This window comes from Bos taurus, chromosome 19 (genome assembly GCF_002263795.3).
Source record: "Bos taurus isolate L1 Dominette 01449 registration number 42190680 breed Hereford chromosome 19, ARS-UCD2.0, whole genome shotgun sequence".
Lineage (NCBI taxonomy): Eukaryota > Metazoa > Chordata > Mammalia > Artiodactyla > Bovidae > Bos > Bos taurus.
The window spans coordinates 28,637,620-28,655,302 of NC_037346.1; the positions used below are offsets into that span (position 1 = coordinate 28,637,620).

Genomic DNA, 17,683 nt, shown 5'->3' on the forward strand with positions numbered 1-17,683 from the left:
GCTCCTCCCATCCCCCAAAGGGTCCCCCGCACTGTCCATAACACTCTTGGGGTTACCTGAGTGTTGGGGAGCAGCCCGCCCGGCTGGATACCCAGGCCTGAGTGTTCAGGCTGGAGGCAGGACAAGGAAGTGTCAAAAGTGGGGGTTGGAGGGGCTTCTGGGGAGGGAGACCCCAGGAGAGGCTTGTGGAGGGCGGAGTGAGTGGCACCCCCGGTGGCTGGGCGGGGGCAGCCGGGCCTTGCTCTGAGGCAGGCCAGGTCTCCCTCTGGGCTCTGCACGCCTGGCCCCTGGCCGGGCCCCTGGAGGAGGGGTCCCTTCCACACCCGCAGACCTGGGTCAGGTGAGCAGGAGGAGGGGGCAAGGGGAGTTGGCTGGCCTGGGGTGGGGCGGGGGTGCAGGTGGGCCCAGGAGGATGGGGAGGGGGCTGCATAATCCCCACCCCGTCTCTGACTGACACCTCTGCAGGGAGCCAATTAGGAAACGCATTTCCTCTACTTTCCAGCTTTCCAGCTAGGGCACTTGGATGTTCCAGAAGCTGCTAATTAGAACCTCAGCAGGGTGCGTGGGGTGGAAGTCAGTGAAGGGCAGGCCCCAGGCCCCCTTCCTCCTCTGAGGCCAGCTCAGGAGATTCTTGACATTGTGCAGCCGGGACACCCGGATCTGGGTCTCCACCAACCCACCTGGATCTGGGTCTCTGCTGACCCGGGCGGTGGCCAGTGGGCAGGAGGCCGTGGGGAAGGGGGCTGGAGCAGTGGCTTGGGCTGGTTGGGGTCTGCTGGTCCTGCCTGTGTTCCTGGTGAGAGAGGACCCAGCAGGTGAGGGTGGGTGCCACACGAAGCAGGTAGGAATTGGGGTTGGGGAGGCGTGAGGGCCAAGCCCCATGCCTTTCTGGTCTGGAGAGACCCCAGGACCAGAAGGATGGCAGTTCCATTCCCATCTGTAGGTAGGGAAGGGCCACTGCCACAGAACCTGAAGAAGACTCCACGTTCGCTGTGTGACTTTGGACCAGGCTGGGCCTCAGTTTCCTGGTCTGTCCAGTGGAGGTCGATGAAGGGATGCGCTGGCCTTCCAGGTGTGGCAGGAGGGTGGCCCTGTTGCCATCTCCAAGGAGCAGGGAGGGGTTCATGGCGCCGCTGTCATCGCTGGCCCCCCCACCCCGTCCCGGGGCCACCTCAGTCCTCTGTTGCCCTCTAGGGGAATCGGCTCACCTTGCAAATGCTGAGAAGGCACCCGTGGGCAGGCTCAGGGTGGGGCAGTTGTGCACAAAGATGGGGGTTTTTATTATTTTCGAGTGTGGTAGCATTTCCTGTCAACTTCTCAGGAAAACCTAGCCGAGAGGGGCCCTTCTTTTGTGTAGAACGCTCCCAGTGAGTGTGTGTATGTGCGGAGATGTGTGCCTGTATGCACCCACGAGCATTCCCCATGAAGCCCGCATTCACTCAGCGGCTCCCACATGGGCAGAACGTGTCCATCCCTTCTGGAGTCACTGGCTCTGTGGCTCATTTACCTAGAAGCCCGGGTTCCAGAACCTCGGTCTGTGGAGACAGGATGGCCAGATGACACTGTTCCCAGGGCATTTACGGTGGGGGCTGGCGGGAAAGGCCACCTCTTGACAATGACTTCAGGCTAAGACACCCCTTGGCTTCTACCCCCTGATTCACGTGGAAGGGGGGCCAGCCTGCCCCTGTCACACCACCCTCCCAATCCAGTCTAGATCATAGACTCCTTGGCCAGGGTCTAGCCTATAGTGGGTGTAAGTGGGGCCTGGCCCATCCTCCAGAGAGGGTGTGGAGGGAGGGCTTCCTGGAGGAGGCAGCCCAGGTAATTGGTGCTCACTGGGCAAAGCAAGGCTCCCAGGCAGAGGGAGCAAAGTGTCTGAGCACAGAGACAGGAGCAGGCTGGGGAGATGGGAGGAGAGGGCACATAGGGGTACAGGGGCGGAGGCCAGGGAGGCAGGGAGGCTGGTGAGGGTTCACGTCTGTGTGCAGAAGCCACTCGGAGGCCACCAGAGAGCCAGCCCCACTCACACTGGCACACAGAGGGCTGCCACCCACCTCTGCTTCCCTGGGATTCAGAGGTGGGGGGAGAGGACAGACAGCCCATATTCTGAAAGGTGAGATCATCTCACTTTTGCCAGTTCTTGGAAAAATGATTCGTTCCCAGAAATGTCTATTAGTCACCCCCTTTGTTGAAAGACATTTTGGCACCAGCGGATGGAAAAATCAGAATGCTTTTCATGAGATGATTGGTCTCGCGCCTTCCTCCCGCCATCCCTCAAGGATGATTTCTGAGGATAACAGCTCGAAGCGGAAGTCCTGTTGGCATTTGTGGGGAGGAACTGGGTTTGTGAGGCTGTGTGTGTGTGCGTGTGTGTGCACACATGTGCAGTCTTATGGGCCCCTGGCAGAGGAGAGCCTGGGGACCTGAGTGGACCCTTCCTCCCCCAAGTATTGATACCTTGTCTCTCCTGGGGCGGCAGAAACCCCAGAGATGAGGCCTTGTCAGGCCAGTGACTGTTCCTCCTCTGCAGGCCCCGGATGGGCATCTCACAGTCTTCATTCTCACCCTGGGTGAGTCCTCAAAAACACCTAGGAAGGGAAGGCCTTATGGGATGCTGAGACTCAGCAAGATAAGGAGCGTGCCCAAGACTGGGGCCCCTGAGGCCTGAGATCTTTATGTGCCCTGCCTGCACGCCCCTCCCATGCCAGGATGCTGAGCCTTTGGCAACAGAATGGGTGCTGCCCCTACTTGAGGGTCAAGGGCTGGTTCCCCCCCATGGGACCCCTGACTCTCTCACTCCTGATAAGCCAGAAAGGAGTCTCCATGGGGGAACAGCAGGAGTGGTCACCATGGTGCTTGGGTGATTGTCACCACGGTGGGGGGGCTGTTGGAGATGATGGAGCCAAGATGATGGGCGAGAATGTCGGTGATTCTAGCAGAGGCAGGGTGGTTATGACTACTCAGTGGTGGGCTTGGCTGTGCGGCGGAGGGAGGTCATGGGCAGCTCCATGAGGGAGGAGGGAGGAGACTGAGCTGGCAGTGGAGACGATGCTGGCGGTGGAGGGACTGCAGAAGCCCATGGAGTTGGTGTAGATTAGAGGGGGTGCCTGCCGGCTCTCGTCTCGATGCTCAGGCCAGGGATGAGATGTGTGGGGTGATGGGGAGGCCTCATGAGGGACACGGGGCCTCTTGGCAAATGATGGCCTCTGCCCCTCTTCACACCCCCTGCCCTTCCTCATTTCGACCTTGGGGTCAGTGGCTGTTCCTGATCAGGGTCAATCCCTTCAAGGGCCGAACACGGGGCAGGTTATCAACCCTGTTCTGGGGGCCAGGCTCCTGTGTCTGCAGCAGACTGTGACTTCAGGGCTTGGAGCGGGGGTACAGACGTTAGAGGAGCACCCTGGGGGCTGTCCCGCTGAGGGTGGTTAGCCAGGTCCGGATGGCAGCTGGTGGTGATGGCTGGGCAGTCCTCCCCACCTGCCCCAGTACTGTCCCCAGCTCAGAGAGTCAGACGCAGCCCAGCCAGCAGCACGTGGCATGGAGTTTCAGAGGCTCACTGACCCTTCCCCGGGGGCGTGGGTCACTGGCCCCCTGGGGATCCTCCGATTTCCCCAGCCAGATGTGACCTCCCCCCTTGGAGTGCCAGCCCCATATGGAGGCCAGATGTGGAGCTGGGTCGGCATGAGTCAGCCTGAGGTCGCAGAATGCGGGTGACCACTGGGTTGGGCTGGGCGGGCAGCAGGCCCCAGTGACAGCTCGGCAGAAGCCCTTGAGCCCGCAGGGCGCTGCACTGACCGGGGCCTCCTGCCATGCGCTGTGGGGGCAGGAGTGGGCACAGCCCTGCCCGCTACAGCGACTCCCATCCCCACGGACAGGGCCCAGAGCCTAGGCGCCCACCTCTGCCGCCCCCACAGCTGTGGGTGCTGAGGCCTGGCGCTTCCTTTCCTCTGAACGTCCTGTTTTTAGGAAGGAGGTGTGGGTAGGGGAGGGCACCCAGTGAAAGATGTTTCTTCCCATTTCCCAGATGAGACCGAGGGTCGGTGGGGGTGGGGAAAGGTGATCTGTCCAAGGCGCCTGGGGACACCAGCTGGCTCCCTACAGGCAGGCAGCACCTGTCTTCTCCGGCTCCTCAGAGACCCGTCTCCAGGATCACAGAGCATGTCCCTCCCCATCCCCGGGCAGGGGTGGGATGGGCACCTCTCCCCAGGGGGATGGATCTCGTGAGTCTTGACACCCCCCTTCCCTGGGGTCAGAGCCTTAGCACGAGGACCCCAGCACCATTGCTGTTCCCGGGGTCTACCCCCACCTGCTGCTTTACCAGCTTGGCCCAGGCTGCGATGGGAGGGGGCGCACCCAGGGGGTACACACCCTTTGAGCAGCCTGGGTTACCCGTGGGGAGGCAGCCGAGGCCTTAAAAACAGAATAGTTTCTCAAAGGTTCCTAAGGGTCACCCCCAGAATGGGCTCCTCCCCTGGCAGAGCTCTGGTCAGGATCTGCTTTGGTCCCTGTTTCGGGCAACATGGCCCTTTCTCTGGGTGTCCTGGGAGAAGCAGGTTCCATCCTTTGAGGGTGGTTTGATTTTTAGGAGCTGAGTGAGTGTGGTGTTCACAGGGTGACAAGGGACCCAAGTCCCTGCTGGTCGCCCGTCCTCCAGGACAGGGCTCTCTGCAGTGTCCTGGGTGTGGCCAGGTGGCAGCCTAGTGGGGTTTGCGAGCAGGACTGTGGGTGGGGGGCTCTTAGGTAGGCCCCTCTGAGAAGCAGGTAGGTATTTGCAGCCGGGATGTGAGCCCTGGCGCGTGGGGACCAACTCTCATGCCTGCCTCTTCCCCCAGAGGCTGGAGCCCCAGTGATGATGGGAGGCAGGCAGCATCCCCACTGTTGCCCTGTGTGTGGTGGGTGGGTTGGTTTGCTGCAGTCAACCTGGGGGGTAGGTGTGGGTGGTGGGGCATCTCCTGAGGCTGTCTGAGGCCCTGGGGGGCAGGGGGCGGGGCTCTGCCATCCTCCAGGATCACATTCTGACAGCTGTGGCGATGCTGTGATGGGCGGGTGGGGTACATTGGATCAGGAGTGGGCTGGGCTGTTACAGTTCCTTCTGATGGGGAGGGGGGCAGCCTTGGTGGGGGGAGGTACTTTCTCCCTTAGGCTGATTGCAGGAGAGACCAGTCTCCGTGATAAGAGTGCCCTGCTCGGGCAGGGCCAGTCCTGGGTCCACTGTCCTGCCTGAGCCTCTTGCAGAAGAGGGTGGCCAGTCTCTTGAGCTCGTCTCGCCTGAGGGCTGGGTGTGCCAGGCCATCCCCCTGGGTAACAGGGCCCCTAGCATCCCCAGAGTCTGGTCTTCTGAACCCAGATCTCCTGATGTCCCCTCCTCCAGGGAGCCCTGGGCAATCAGCTCATCCCAGGCCCCCTCACCCCTCTCGCTTCCCAAGAACAGAGCCTAAAAACACCGGGACCCGGCAGGTGAAACTGAGGCCACCTCTGTGTTGGTCTGAGAGAGGGGTGCACCGTAACTTCTGCTGAGGGAGGGAAGGATGGAACCTTCCCTAACCCCAAGTTGGGGGGTCCCCATTTTATTCCAGGTCTGAGGTGGGGCCTTGGTGGGTGTGGCAGGAGGTGGCAGCCCCCGGGGTTTTTCTGACCACAGCGCACCTCCAGCCCTCCACCTAATGGGATGCAAACTGGGGGGCTGCTGTGACACCCCATCCACACCCCTTCCGCCCACCCGCCCCTGCTGCAGGTTAGCATCCCCGAGAACAAGGCTGGCCGTGCTTGGCTGCTTCTGACCTTCACAGGGTGGGGTGGGGGGGTGGTGGTGCTGCTGCTGGGAAACATGTGGTCAGAGCTGTGCTTTATGAGAGCAGCTGCAGCTCCTGACACGCTTTCCATACCGGGAGATTTATGGGGCCGCGTGGTTTTAATGGCTTCTGCGGGGCCGGTGTCCTTCCCTGCTTTGTCCTGGCTGCCGTCTTGGAGGCAGATGGGTCTCGGGCTGGCCTGGCCCATCAGGAGGGCACGCTGGGGTGGGGAAGGCCAGGGCTGACCACCCAAGCCTCCTTGGGAGGGGCAGCTGCTGGGAAGCCCCTGGGGACCCCATCTGAGCAGCCCATAAATCGAGGAGACCTCCAGGAGGCAGGAAGCCTCGGTGCAGAGGTGTCCCAAGCTGGTGGGGAGAGGAGGAGAAAGGCCTGCCCCCCTCCCCAGAGCCACAGCCCCAGGCCCCACCAGCAGGTCGTCCACCTTGGCTGGGCCGGCAGATGAACGTGCACCAACTGTGCTTGTCGCTGACCCAGTGGCCATGCTGGGTCCTAGAACCTGGCCTGGCTGGGAGCTTTGACCCCAGCCAGGCATCCCCCAGACCTGCGAGTGGGGGGCGGCAGTCAGCCCAGTGCTGCCTCCTGCTACTGACTGTCCAAGGTGCTGGCAGTGCCCAGTCCTCAGACGGTCCGGAGCTGACCCATCCTTGGTCTCTGGGGTCAGGGCAGGAGCTGGGGACGGAGTGAGGCTTTGAAGGAACCAGGGGCTGCCTTGGGGTGCATGGTTCCCTTTGGAGGAATCTGAGCTTGAGCTCGAGGTGGGACCCCAAGCTCCACTTTTCAGCTCACCCTGGCCAGCTTCCCACTTTCCCAGCACCAGGACCCTCCACCAGGACGTGGAGGCCCCGGGGTAGGAGAGCCAGAGGTCTGCGCCTATGCAAGGACATGTCGGGGCCTCGGGCTGAGCCAGGAATGGGCATGGGCAAGGCCCCTGGCCTGCCTCCTAGCCCGAGGCCTCATGGCTCAGACCAGCCCGATGCTGACCCCTGCCTCCCTGGGCTGGTGCTTACTGCCCTGCTCTCCCTCTCAGAGCCCCAGCCCGCCCTTGAGGGCCAGGGGCAGGCCTCTACCGAGGGACGGAGAGCCATGTGCCCGGTAGCCGGATGGCAGACTCACGGGCCAGCAGGGGAGATCGGCCCTCTTAAGCCCTGCCCTGGTGGCTGGGGTCGGCTCCTGGAGCACAAGGCCCTCCCGTGAGCCCCGGAGTTGCTGAGGGGGCCCTGTTCCAGCCTGCCTGCTGCCGCACCAGCAGAGCTCTGGGGCCCTGGGGACTTGGAGGCCAGAAGACCAGGTGCAGCCCGGCCCCTGGGACCTGGAGGCCGATTCTACTTGCTCAGGGCCCCACTCTTCCCCTGCTTGCTCTATCCTGCAGGTCCCCACTTCCGTGGTGGTGGGGGGTACCTTTTGGAGCCAGCCTCACCTGCGTCTCCTCGGGGGTTCCTCCCTACACCTGCCTGCTGACTGACTGCACAGGAGCAGAACTGTGGGACCTGTGAAGCTCACCTGCACCGTAGCCCAGCCTGGGAGTGGGCAGACACCAGCAAGTGGGGCAGGCTCCTGTTCCAGCCAGTCTGCCTTAGCCACTCCCTTAGTCAGTGCTTTAGAGTCCTGCCCCCCACCCCCAGCTCAGTGCCGGGACCCTCCCTCTTTCTTTGGGGGCGTGCGGGGGGAGGGTCTCGGCAAGCCTCTTATCACCCCAGTCTGATCTCACCATCTGCCTTTCTGAGGGTCGTCTCATCTGCCTCCTTTCTGAATAAGGGGTGGGGGATCCTCCCCGAAGCTCCTTGTTCTGGCCAGTTTAGGACATCGGCACACGGATTGTGGAGCTTAGACGTCCCAGGGGCTGAGGCTAGTTAGCCTGGAGTTAGCGTTGGGTGGGTGTAAAGGACACAGCCTTGGAGACCGTGCGCCTCAGTCAGTTCACTCATACAGTTGTGTCTGACTCTTTGTGACCCCATGGAATGCAGCACGCCAGGCTTCCCTGTCCATCACCAACTCCTGGAATTTACTCAAACTCATGTCCATTGAATCAGTGATGCCATCCAACCATCTCATTTTCTATTGTCCCCTTCTCCTCCTGCCTTCAATCTTTCCCAGCATCAGGGCTTTTCCAAGTCTAGTTTTTTCTGTGCGGCTAGGGTGGGCAAGAAGCTGCCCCTGGCCACTGCAACCCCACCTCCACCCCCAATTGGGCAGTGCCGTGGGCCCCCAGGAGATGCCGGTTGTTCCTGGCCCCCAGCCAGCAGGGCATCAGAGCTGGTGGCGGCCCCGCGCTGTCTTGAGCCCCGCACGCTCCCCGAGGGGGCCGAGTTGGTCTGCCTGAGGTCACTGTTTCAATGTGTATTTTGAGTATTTTCAGCCGTGTGTGCACCACGGGGACTTGGCCTGTGCACTGCGTGTGCAGCTCATACTTGGTGGGCTGTGTAATATGCGGAGGCGTTGCCAAGGGCAGCGGAAATGTGGACTCTTTCCAGCATAATCACATGAATCTACCACCACCCGCCCCTGCCCTGCCCCCGGCCCATCCCACCCGCTGCCAGGGTGCTGCTGGGCTGGGAGGAGGATGAGGGCCAGCGCTTCGTCCCCATCGACCTGTGTCCACCACCAGGTCCCCCTCCAGGCTGCATCCTCCGTGTTTGGCAGGCTTCCTCCAGGCTGGGGAAGCAGGCTGCCCCAGAGAGAGGGTGGGTGCAGACCAGGGAAGGTGGGGCAGGGGTCTCCAGGCCTCCTGCTGGGAAGGGCCACATCCCTGCAGGTCCAGGGAATGTTGGGCCCCGGGGGCTTGGAGGGCCAGCCCAGGGCCTGACCTTGTCCAGCCGGCTCTCTGGCCTCACAGCCCTCCCCTCCCACCTGGCCCTGAGCTGAGGCCCCGGATCCTGAGTCTCTGATTCCAATGGTTATGAGTTTGCCGGCGCTGCCAGAACAAAGTACCACTGAGGGGCTCAAACAAGAATTTGCTTTCTCCCAGCCTTGCAGGTTGGAAGTACTGGATCAAGGGGTTGTCAGGAGTGGTTACCCCCAAGGCTCTCTCCTTGGCTTGGAGGCAGTCGTCATCTTGTTCTGTCTTCATGTGGTCTTCCCTCAGTGCGTCTCTGTGTCCTCATCTTATGAGGACACCAGTCAGATTGGGTTGGGGCCCACCCTTCGAACTTCCTCTTAACTACCTCTTAAAGACCTTATCTCCAAACACTGCCACGTTCTGAGTTACTGGGGGTCAGGACTTGTGTATTAATTTACCGGCAGGGAGCGATACCCAGTTCAGCTCGTAACACCAGTAGATAGGCAAAGCCACCTTCTTTGGGGTGCCTCCGGCAGCATCCTTGTTGGGCTACCTCAGCCCACCCTGGCTGCAGGGCGGGACACTGCAACTGGACCGGGAGTCTGAGGTCCCACACAGGCAGCAGCTGCACCCTGGGGGAAGCTCATTCTGCATTCAGCTCAGTCCTGAGAGGAGGAAGCTGGGGCTCCTGGGGATGCTGGGGGCGGCTCCCCTCCTTTGCTTAGCTGAGGGGCACTCAGTTGCCACGGTGACCTCTGTCTGCACAGTCAAACACACAGAGCCCAGCCACTGCTCCAGGCTGGAGGGCTCCCCACCCCCTCCTCCGAGTTCACACTGAGTGTTGAGTCCCTTGGTGACGAAAACATGGAAACGGTTGCCATGGCAGCCATTCTTTGGAGCCCTCAGACTGGAGTGCAAAGTTCAGGATGCCCAGGAACAGCTGAAATGAAAATATGGGAAAATCCGCCACTTGCTTCGCCCCAGAAGGGTGGGATTCGATGGAGGGCCTGGCCATCCGTGCCTCTTCCCATCGTCCTCGGCCAAGCGTGGGCACAGAAGGGGTGTGGGCAGGGCCCAGGGAGTAGCCCCCTGAGACCTTGAGAGAGGCTGGCCAGCATGGGTGAGTGGGCCCAGCACCCGGAGCTAAGAGGGCAGGTGAGACTGCTCGGCCTTCCCTTGGGTGCACGTCTGCGTGGCTCCTGGAGCCACTGAGCCCACCTTGTCTCGGTGTCTTCACCTGTAGAGACAAGCCCCTTTCTCAGCAGGGTTCAGGTCTGCACAGCTGCTAGGAGAAGCTTCAGCCTGACCAGGGGTGGAGGGGAGGGTGCCGGGTTCTGACCATGGGGATGGAGGAGGAGTGCAAGTTTCCTTTGGCTGGACATTAGTCCAGTGTAGACTTCTGCACTTAGCCCCTGGAATGGTATGTGTCCCGTGCACCCAGAATGTTCCTCAGCTAGGCCCTGTGGGGCTCTGGTGACTTGAGATAACCACCCAAAGGGCCCTGCAGTCAGAGTTGTTTGGGAAGCCCACAGCTGTGCAGGTGCACATAATTTGTAGATTAAAGGCTCTGAAAAGTCCCTCAGTAAGAAAACTTTTTGACTTTAACCCACTATTTCACCTAGTGGTTTGAACAAAATCCATCCCCCACCCTTTAAAAATGTTTTTCTCTTATAATATACCTTATATCCTGCAGAAATAGCATCTGTTGACATTCACTAGGGCATTGATTCTTAAAGTGTGTTCCTTGGATCAGCACCATCTGGGAGTTAGTCAGAAGTGTGCCTTCCTGGGCCCCACTCCACAGCTGGTGAATCGGAAATCGGGGCGAGGCCAGTGATGTGTGTGTGACAAGCCGTCCAGGGGATTCTGATGCCTGCCCTAGCTAGAGAGCCCCCATACTCAGGGAAACAGTAGCAGAGAACTGAAAGGGAAGGGAATGGCCTGGGGGCTTGGGGAGGGTCCAGAGGACACGGAGGCCTGGCAGGGATGGGAGGGGATAGTACAAGGACCCTGGACTTCAGAAAAGGTGCTGTGGCCGCCTTGGAGGGCTGTTCAGGGTGCATGGCCCCTGGGCACTGAGACCCCAGTCTGAGATTAGATCAAGAGCAAGGTGTTTGTCTGGGGGTGTCATGAGGCTTGATGTTAGGTGGTGGGGTCTCTGGAAATGCCCAGGAGGTACTGCCCGCTTTGGTCCACCCCAGTGGCCAGCACTGTGCTCATGGAGGGCACCTGCCCAAACAGCTGGATTCTGCCCAGAATTCATGGGGTGTGGTCAGTTCCTATAGTGTCTTCCTGGACTCTGAGGGGGATTGTCCCCAAAGACAGGGCTGGGTGGCACCTTCAACACAGGCAGGAAGTAAGACTTATCCGAGCAGTGGCCTTGGCCGACGTATCAGCAGGCAGGATTCTAGGGTCAGCTTTGCCTCCACACCCATTCCCCCAGTGGGGCTCCTGCTGCAGTCACCTCCCAACACTGGATCTCCTATTCCTTCTCCATCAAACAGGCCGCCCCATCCCGGGGCCTCTTGGCGGCAGGAGCCAGGGGGCCCAGGCGGCAGCCGAGGCCCATGCCCTGCCTGTGCTTCCTTGCAGCCGTCCAGATCCACATCCTGAAGGCAGACAAAGCCGGGGACTGGTGGAAGTTCACGGTGAACATCATCTCCGTGTACAAGCAGGGCACCAGCCGCATCCGCCGGGGTGACCAGAACCTGTGGATCCGCTCGCGGGACATCGCCTGCAAGTGCCCGAAAATCAAGCCCCTCAAGAAGTACCTGCTGCTCGGCAACGCGGAGGACTCACCCGACCAGAGCGGCATCGTGGCGGACAAGAGCAGCCTGGTGATCCAGTGGCGGGACACATGGGCGCGGCGGCTGCGCAAGTTCCAGCAGCGCGAGAAGAAGGGCAAGTGCAAGAAGGCCTAGCGCGGAGGCAGCAGCGCGCCGGCGGGCTGGGCGCGGGGGCGGCCACCGCGGCGTGGACTTGGCCCTCGGGGGCTTCCCAGCTGGGGGGAGGGTGGGGGTGGGGCCGGGGCCCTCGGCGGCCCCGCCCCCAGCCCCCTGGGCGGCCAGGCCCCGGAGAATTGAGGACCGAGACTTAGCTACCTCACGGGCTCCCTCCAGAGCAGAGATGCGTTTCCCTGGGGCGGGAGGGCGGCCGGGGCCGGCGCAGGTGGGCAGCAGCGATGGGTAGAGAAGGGCACGTGAGGAGGAGAACTGTGAACCCCCGGGCCCGCAGCCCCAAACAGAAAACCCCGTCTGGTTCCCCTGACCCTTCCTGGGGGATTGCCATAGGAACCCTAGCTGTGACAACTCGGGCTCCTGTCTGCAGCGGCCTGGGGGCACCTGGGGAGGCGGAAGTGGCCTGTCCAGCCAGCCTTCCCCGTGCCTTCTGTGGTCTCCACCTGCCCCCGCCATCCTCCTGGTGGTGGGGGGTGGGGAGGGGTTACAGTCTGTGCAGCCAGAGCAGTGAAGCCCCGTCCTGGTCCTGCCCTGGTCGGGTTGGGGGTGCGGGGGGTGGGTGGGTGTGTGCTTGGCCAGGCTTCTGGACTAGGGACACGCCTGAGAAGCCCACGCCGGGTGGTCGGTCACTGCTCACGCCGGAGCTGCCTGATGGAAGGAGGCATTGCCAACGCAAAACCTCCCAGAGAGTTTCCTTTCTGGAAAGTTGGAAGCAGCCCCTTTATGACATTTTCCAGGGGGCGGGGGGAGGGGGCATGGCTGGGCTTCGGCAGCGACACTATTTGTGTAATGACGTCAGCTCCCACAAGGCCCCTCAGCAGTGTCAACAGCTGGGAAGGGCCTGGAAGGCAGGCTGCTAAGGCAGTTGGGCCTGGCGGGGTTGGGGGGTGGGAGTGGGCTGGCTGGAGTGGGGATCTGCTCTGCTGGCTCAGGGAGGCGTGGGAGTGCCCGAGTCGCGGCTGGCAGGGATGGAACCATTAGGGCCCAGGTACCAGGGAAGCCTTGACCACTTCCTGCTGGGCCCTCGCTCCTGGCTCCCCAAGGAGTGGACAGAGGAGGCTTCCCGCCACCATCCTGGTACGGCCTGGGTGGCACCTTACCCCCTCCTGTCGGCCCGCTAGAGGGGTCAGGCTCCCTTTCCAAAGCTTCCGAGAGATACCGTCTCCAAGCTGGCAGCCCTAAATCAACCCAGGTCTGATGGCCTCACACAGGACCTGTGCCCAGGGGCCCCCACCCCGCTAGCCGGCACTCTGAATTCGAGGCCTGGCTCCTCTCAGTCAGGAAATTGGTTTCATCTTCCCTGCTGGAGTTTGGCTGCTCAGAAGGGTCACACCAAGTATGAAGCTCGGGCCCTCCTGGTCTGGCTTTCCTCTGCTTCCACCTGCGTCGCCACCGCCCCATTTACCGAGCACCTGCTGTGTGCCAGGCACTTTACCCCGTAACCTCACACTATCTTCATGACAGCCCCGTGAGACAGGGGTCCTCACCGGGCACTGTAACCCCTCCTCGGTTCCCTCGCAGGCTGTGGGGGGTGCTTCTGGGTGAGTCACCTGCGAGATGCTGGCCCTGGTGATGGCATCTGGCCTGGAGAACAGACGTTAGGAACTGGGGACTGGGATGGGCACAGTCACATCTTGAGAGGTGACAGCCAGGGCGGTGCGTGAGGCTGGTGTATACTCACTCCAGGTTCCAGGCAGGCAGGCTGTGGCTGGTCCTAAGGTGTAGGCAGAAAGGAACCCTGGAGGGGTTCCAGAGGTGCCCCCAGGGGCAGGGGCAGGACAGAATGGGCCTGGGGAGGCGTAACTGTGCTGCCTGACTCCAAGCCCAAGGCTGGAAGTGTAGGGCCCTCTCCACACAGTTGGCCCTCCACCGCCGCTGCCCCAGTGTGGTTTGGGTGTGTTTTGTCGGCTCACAGTCCACGAGAGGCTCTGTCCTGTGTGGGTAGTCGTCCTGTTTCTGTCCACACCAGCCTGGCTTCTCTGCTTTGCCCAGGAGGGCATGGCAGCCCTGCCAGCTCCTACTCCAGGCCCAAGTCTCGGCCCCCGTTGTGAGGGGTACTTGCACTGGTGGCCTCTGCGGCCAGCAGCCCGCCAGGCAGCGATGCATCTTGCTTTAAATTCAGCCAGTCTCGCCCTCTGGCTCAGCATCCCGAGAGCAGAGCAGCCTGGCCTCTGGGGAATGTCGGGGCCACCAGTCAGCCTGGGGGGAGGGGAATTCGGGGGGGGGGGGTCAGTCCTGGCAGGTGGCCTTCCCCACCCAGCCAGAACCCAGCCCACTGCTCCTCTGAATCCAGCCACCAATTCGGGAGGCCCCCCCCCCCTTGGGAAAACACCCCTCTTCTTCCCTCGCCCATCCCCCCGGGTAGAAATGGAAATAGGAATTGAGGTTCCGGTTTGTACAGTTAGGAAAGGATGTAAAATGGAACTAGATTTTGAAGAGTGTATTAACCAGAGTTGTGATATGTAGGTGTTTGAAGAAAAACATACCAGATTAGTCTTTTTTTTTTTTTTTAAGAGATTTCCAAGTTGTCCTTTTTCTTACCTGCTGGGGGGTCTGGAGCCCCTGACAGCGGGGTCCCTGCCTTTCTGACACACAGTAATGCTAAGGATTGGGGTGGAGGGAAGGAAGAAGGATGAGGAGGCTGCCCCCTGGACTCACTTGCAGCTTGGCTTCTGTCCTGAGCAAAGCAAGGTGAGAGGCAAGTCCTGGTGGTAAAGTGGGAGGGCCCCCCGCAGCCCAAGCTGGGGGTGCTGGGAGCTGCCCCAAGGTCTCTGGTACTCACCTAGCACGCTGCCCCCAGAGTAACCGCAGGAAATGGGTACAGCCTGTCTTGGGTTAACCCCAGGCTGGAGACTGAAATCAAGGAGAGACCCCTTGGGGTCAGGAGATGGTCCCTTTAGGCAACTGAAAAATGTTTGGGTCTCACTGCTCAAAGGAAGACTGGAGAGTGGATGAACTAAACCCATGGATGGGGTTACTGGGCCACGGTTCATGGCCATAGCCAAGTCGTACCCTAAGGGTATTGAAGTGTGTACTTGTAGGGCCTCGCCCCTGTCAGAATCAAGCCAGTCCTGCTCCCTGTGTCACTGAACGTGGCTCCACCTCCCCACGCCCCCCTGCGTTCTGGAGTTCTGTTCACTCAGAATTGTAAATGTTTAGTTGTGACCATGACATATTGTTTGGGTCAGTGTTCCTTTCCAATGCATACTAATATATTATGGTTATTATATATGAATATATTTAATGACATGGAAAAAGTTGTGGATTTTTTAAGTTTTTTCTTTTTTTTTTTTGGTTAGAGTTGTAATGGACCCAGATGGAACTTGTAACGTGGGCCCCACATGATAGAACTAAATTCAGATATCAATTAAATAAACTCTTGTACACTGTTCTCTGTCTCCCAGTCTTTATTGGTGGTCTGATCTAGGGGTGGTCAGCCTGCTGGGTGAGAGGCTGGCGAGTCTTCAGGCCATTTAAGGAATATGGCTTCTGGTCTAAGAGCTCCCGGCAAGACAAACCTGAGACCAAGGCCCCGTGATGCTCTAGAGCGACAGTGCCCAAACTTTCTGGCACCAGGGACCGGTTTCAGGGAAGACGGTTTCTCTACGGGCTGGGGAGACGGTGGATGGTTTCAGGGCGACTCAAGTGCATTATATCTATTGTGCACTTTGTTATTACATCAGCTCCACCTCAGGTCATCAGGCGTTAGATCCTGGAGACTGGGGGCCCCGGGGGTAAGCCAGAGCCTACCTTTGCTCTTCCCCATCTGACTCAGAACTGGCAAGTGGAGTTACTGCCCTTCGTGTAACCAGTTTCTTCTATGTGAGTAGAGGGGAGACTCGCCGGCAAAGACAGCAGGATCAGTGACACTGGAGAATGTTCTCAAGCCGTCGTGTCGCTAACGCTTCGTGAGGTGCAGGGATGGGGCCGGGGCCAGCACCACCAGGAGCTGAGCTCACTGGGTTTCTGGGAGGCTATATTTAAACTTCCAAATGGTTGCGATTTCTCTATTAAACAAACAATTCAGTCATTAGGAACATGTTGTGTTGCCATGCAAAGTGGAACCGATCGTCACCAGGAAGCTGTAATTTCTGCACCCAGCTGTTTTGAAGACAAGTCTCAACGACACAGATTCATCCTTCCCCTGTATGGCACGGAAGGCCCTTCCCCCTGCATGATCAGGCTGGGAGGCCATGAGCTGCTGCTCAGGAAGGACTAAGGGCTTCCCAGGGTGCACCAGTGATAAAGAACCTCCTGCCAATGCAGGAGACATATGAGACACGGGTTCAATCCCTGGGTTGGGACTATCCCCTGGAGAAGAGCATGGCAACCCACTCCAGTACTCTTGACTGGAGAAGCCCATGGACAGAGCCTGGAAGGCTGCAGTCCATGGGGTCTGAAGCAACTTAGCACACACGCAGGAAGGAATAAGGCCCGTCCTGCCTCCTCAAGGGCTGTGGACATGGGAGCTGTGCTCTCAGAACAGGGGTCAAAGCCAGCACAGGTGGTTGCAGGGCTGGTCCCTGGTGTAAGCCCCGTCATAAGGGCAGCACTGACACCCCGTGGCAGAGACAGGATACAGGTCTCAAGTGGCCGGACAGGCCAAGGGGAAAGCGAGGCTTTTCTGCGGCTTTGGGCTCCCCTCAAAGCCAGTCAGACCCAGCTGGACCATTTGCCGGATTTAAGACATCTGCCGAACTCAGTGCAGGAAATCAGCCGGCTCCCTGTGGAGCACTGACCCAAGGTGGTTGGAAAAGTCCATTTTAGAGACTGAAATGCTGAGGAACAAGGAAACAGAGATTCCCATCAGGCACTTGGGGGCCAGCAGAGTTCAGTCCAAAGCCCAGACCCTGCTGGGTGAGAGCTCCCCAGGGTCTGGCTGAGGAGGCGCCCACATTTCTAAAGGCCTCCCCCACGCCTCCACCTGCCAGGGCCAGAGACAGCACTGTGGCCGGGGGTCGCCCACTCACGGTAGAGACACACCTGAGTTTCAGATTCTGTTGAACACAGCTCTGTCCATGTTAAGACTAAATAAAGATGTATAAGAAATACACCAAGAAAACCTAGGTGTGAAAGACAGCCAGCCCATGTGAGAAATACAGCAATGAATTAATCCACCCAAATACTGTATCAAAGTGGAGACTCGACCAGAGCATCCCACCCCCACCCTCATGTCAAGGTGGATGTGGGCGTACAGGTGGCAAGGGCCCTGCCTCCAGCCCACCCAGCAATCACCCCTTTCTTGCCCTGGGGGCCCAGGATGCAGATATTGTACAAAAGTTTCTAAATCCCTTCTTTTCTATGCACTTTTTTATTTAAGTGGCTGGGATCACAGGTGGGAACCCCCCGCCACAATTAAGTCTGTCAGTGTTTGGGGGAAAAAAAAAAGTGGACACTCGCCAGGCCAGCAAGTCTGGTCTGCAAAGACGCAGATGCCTTCTGTTACTGCAGGCAGTTGGGAGGAACTCTGAGGCCATAAGAAGCAATGAAAGGAAAGAGGAGCCTTGGCCCACTTTTCAAAAGAAGGGGGGAAAAACTGCACTTACCTTCAGCAGGGCTAGGTTAGAAAACCCAGCTAGATAAAAGATGACCTTGAACTAGTCTATGCCAAGAGACAGGGAGTACCAGCCACAGGCCAGCCGGCAGTTTTCAGAGGACGGGTCAGGAGAGAACCCAACACTTCTCAAAGCAGGATGGTCTGGAGTCCTGCAGGAGCCCCGTGGAAGGAGGGTCCAGAGCTTTGCCAGGAGCAGGTGTCCTGGGGCTACTGAAAACTAAGCTTTAGTTACAGTTGTTGATAATCATGAGGCCTCAACAGGACAAAAGTACCAGTTGTAACTAGGTACCCGGATTTCTTGACATGGTACACCTTGCCTGGAAAATTCCATGGACAAAGGAGCCTGGCAGACTACAGTCCATGGGGTCACAAAGAATCGGACACAACTGAGCGACTAAATAACAAGAGCCTTTAAATGCTTATGATTAGTAAATGATCAGTTCAGTTCAACAATACTTATGCTGTTGTTTGAATCAAGTTACTTTCATTGAAAATGCACCCAAGGTGATGGGGTCTCACCGCTCTTTCTATGCTGAGAGCTGTAGCTGTTCATGCCACCCATCCAGAGCCCTTAAGCCAC

The 17,683-nt window shown here is 59.4% G+C and overlaps 2 protein-coding genes across 4 annotated transcripts in view; one reads left to right on the plus strand and one right to left on the minus strand.

Annotated features, from left to right (window-relative positions):
* The window catches only part of NTN1 (netrin 1), a 205,280-nt gene extending 190,343 nt beyond the window's left edge, over positions 1–14,937 (plus strand). For 2 of the 3 annotated variants that reach the window (XM_024980172.2, XM_005220368.5), the window contains exon 7: positions 11,182–14,937. In XM_024980172.2, the coding sequence (XP_024835940.1) occupies positions 11,182–11,510 (329 nt within the window). In that variant the 3' untranslated portion in view covers positions 11,511–14,937. The remainder of the gene's footprint in view (positions 1–11,181) is intronic. The other variant, NM_001192566.1, reaches the window with a different exon arrangement.
* On the minus strand, positions 379–11,182 carry LOC104975027 (uncharacterized). Its single transcript, XM_024980788.2, has 2 exons — positions 11,054–11,182; positions 379–9,529 (listed from the first exon to the last, which is right to left on the minus strand). Exon 2 carries the CDS (start codon positions 6,343–6,345, stop codon positions 5,386–5,388), a length of 960 nt encoding a protein of 319 aa, XP_024836556.1. The 5' UTR covers positions 6,346–9,529; positions 11,054–11,182; the 3' UTR covers positions 379–5,385.
* Positions 14,938–17,683: the final 2,746 nt, after the last annotated feature.

What these genes read in the sequence shown, in the direction of transcription:
- LOC104975027 (XM_024980788.2), bottom strand. Translation starts at nt 6,345, where the DNA reads ATGCCTGGCTGGGGTCAAAGCTCCCAGCCAGGCCAGGTTCTAGGACCC.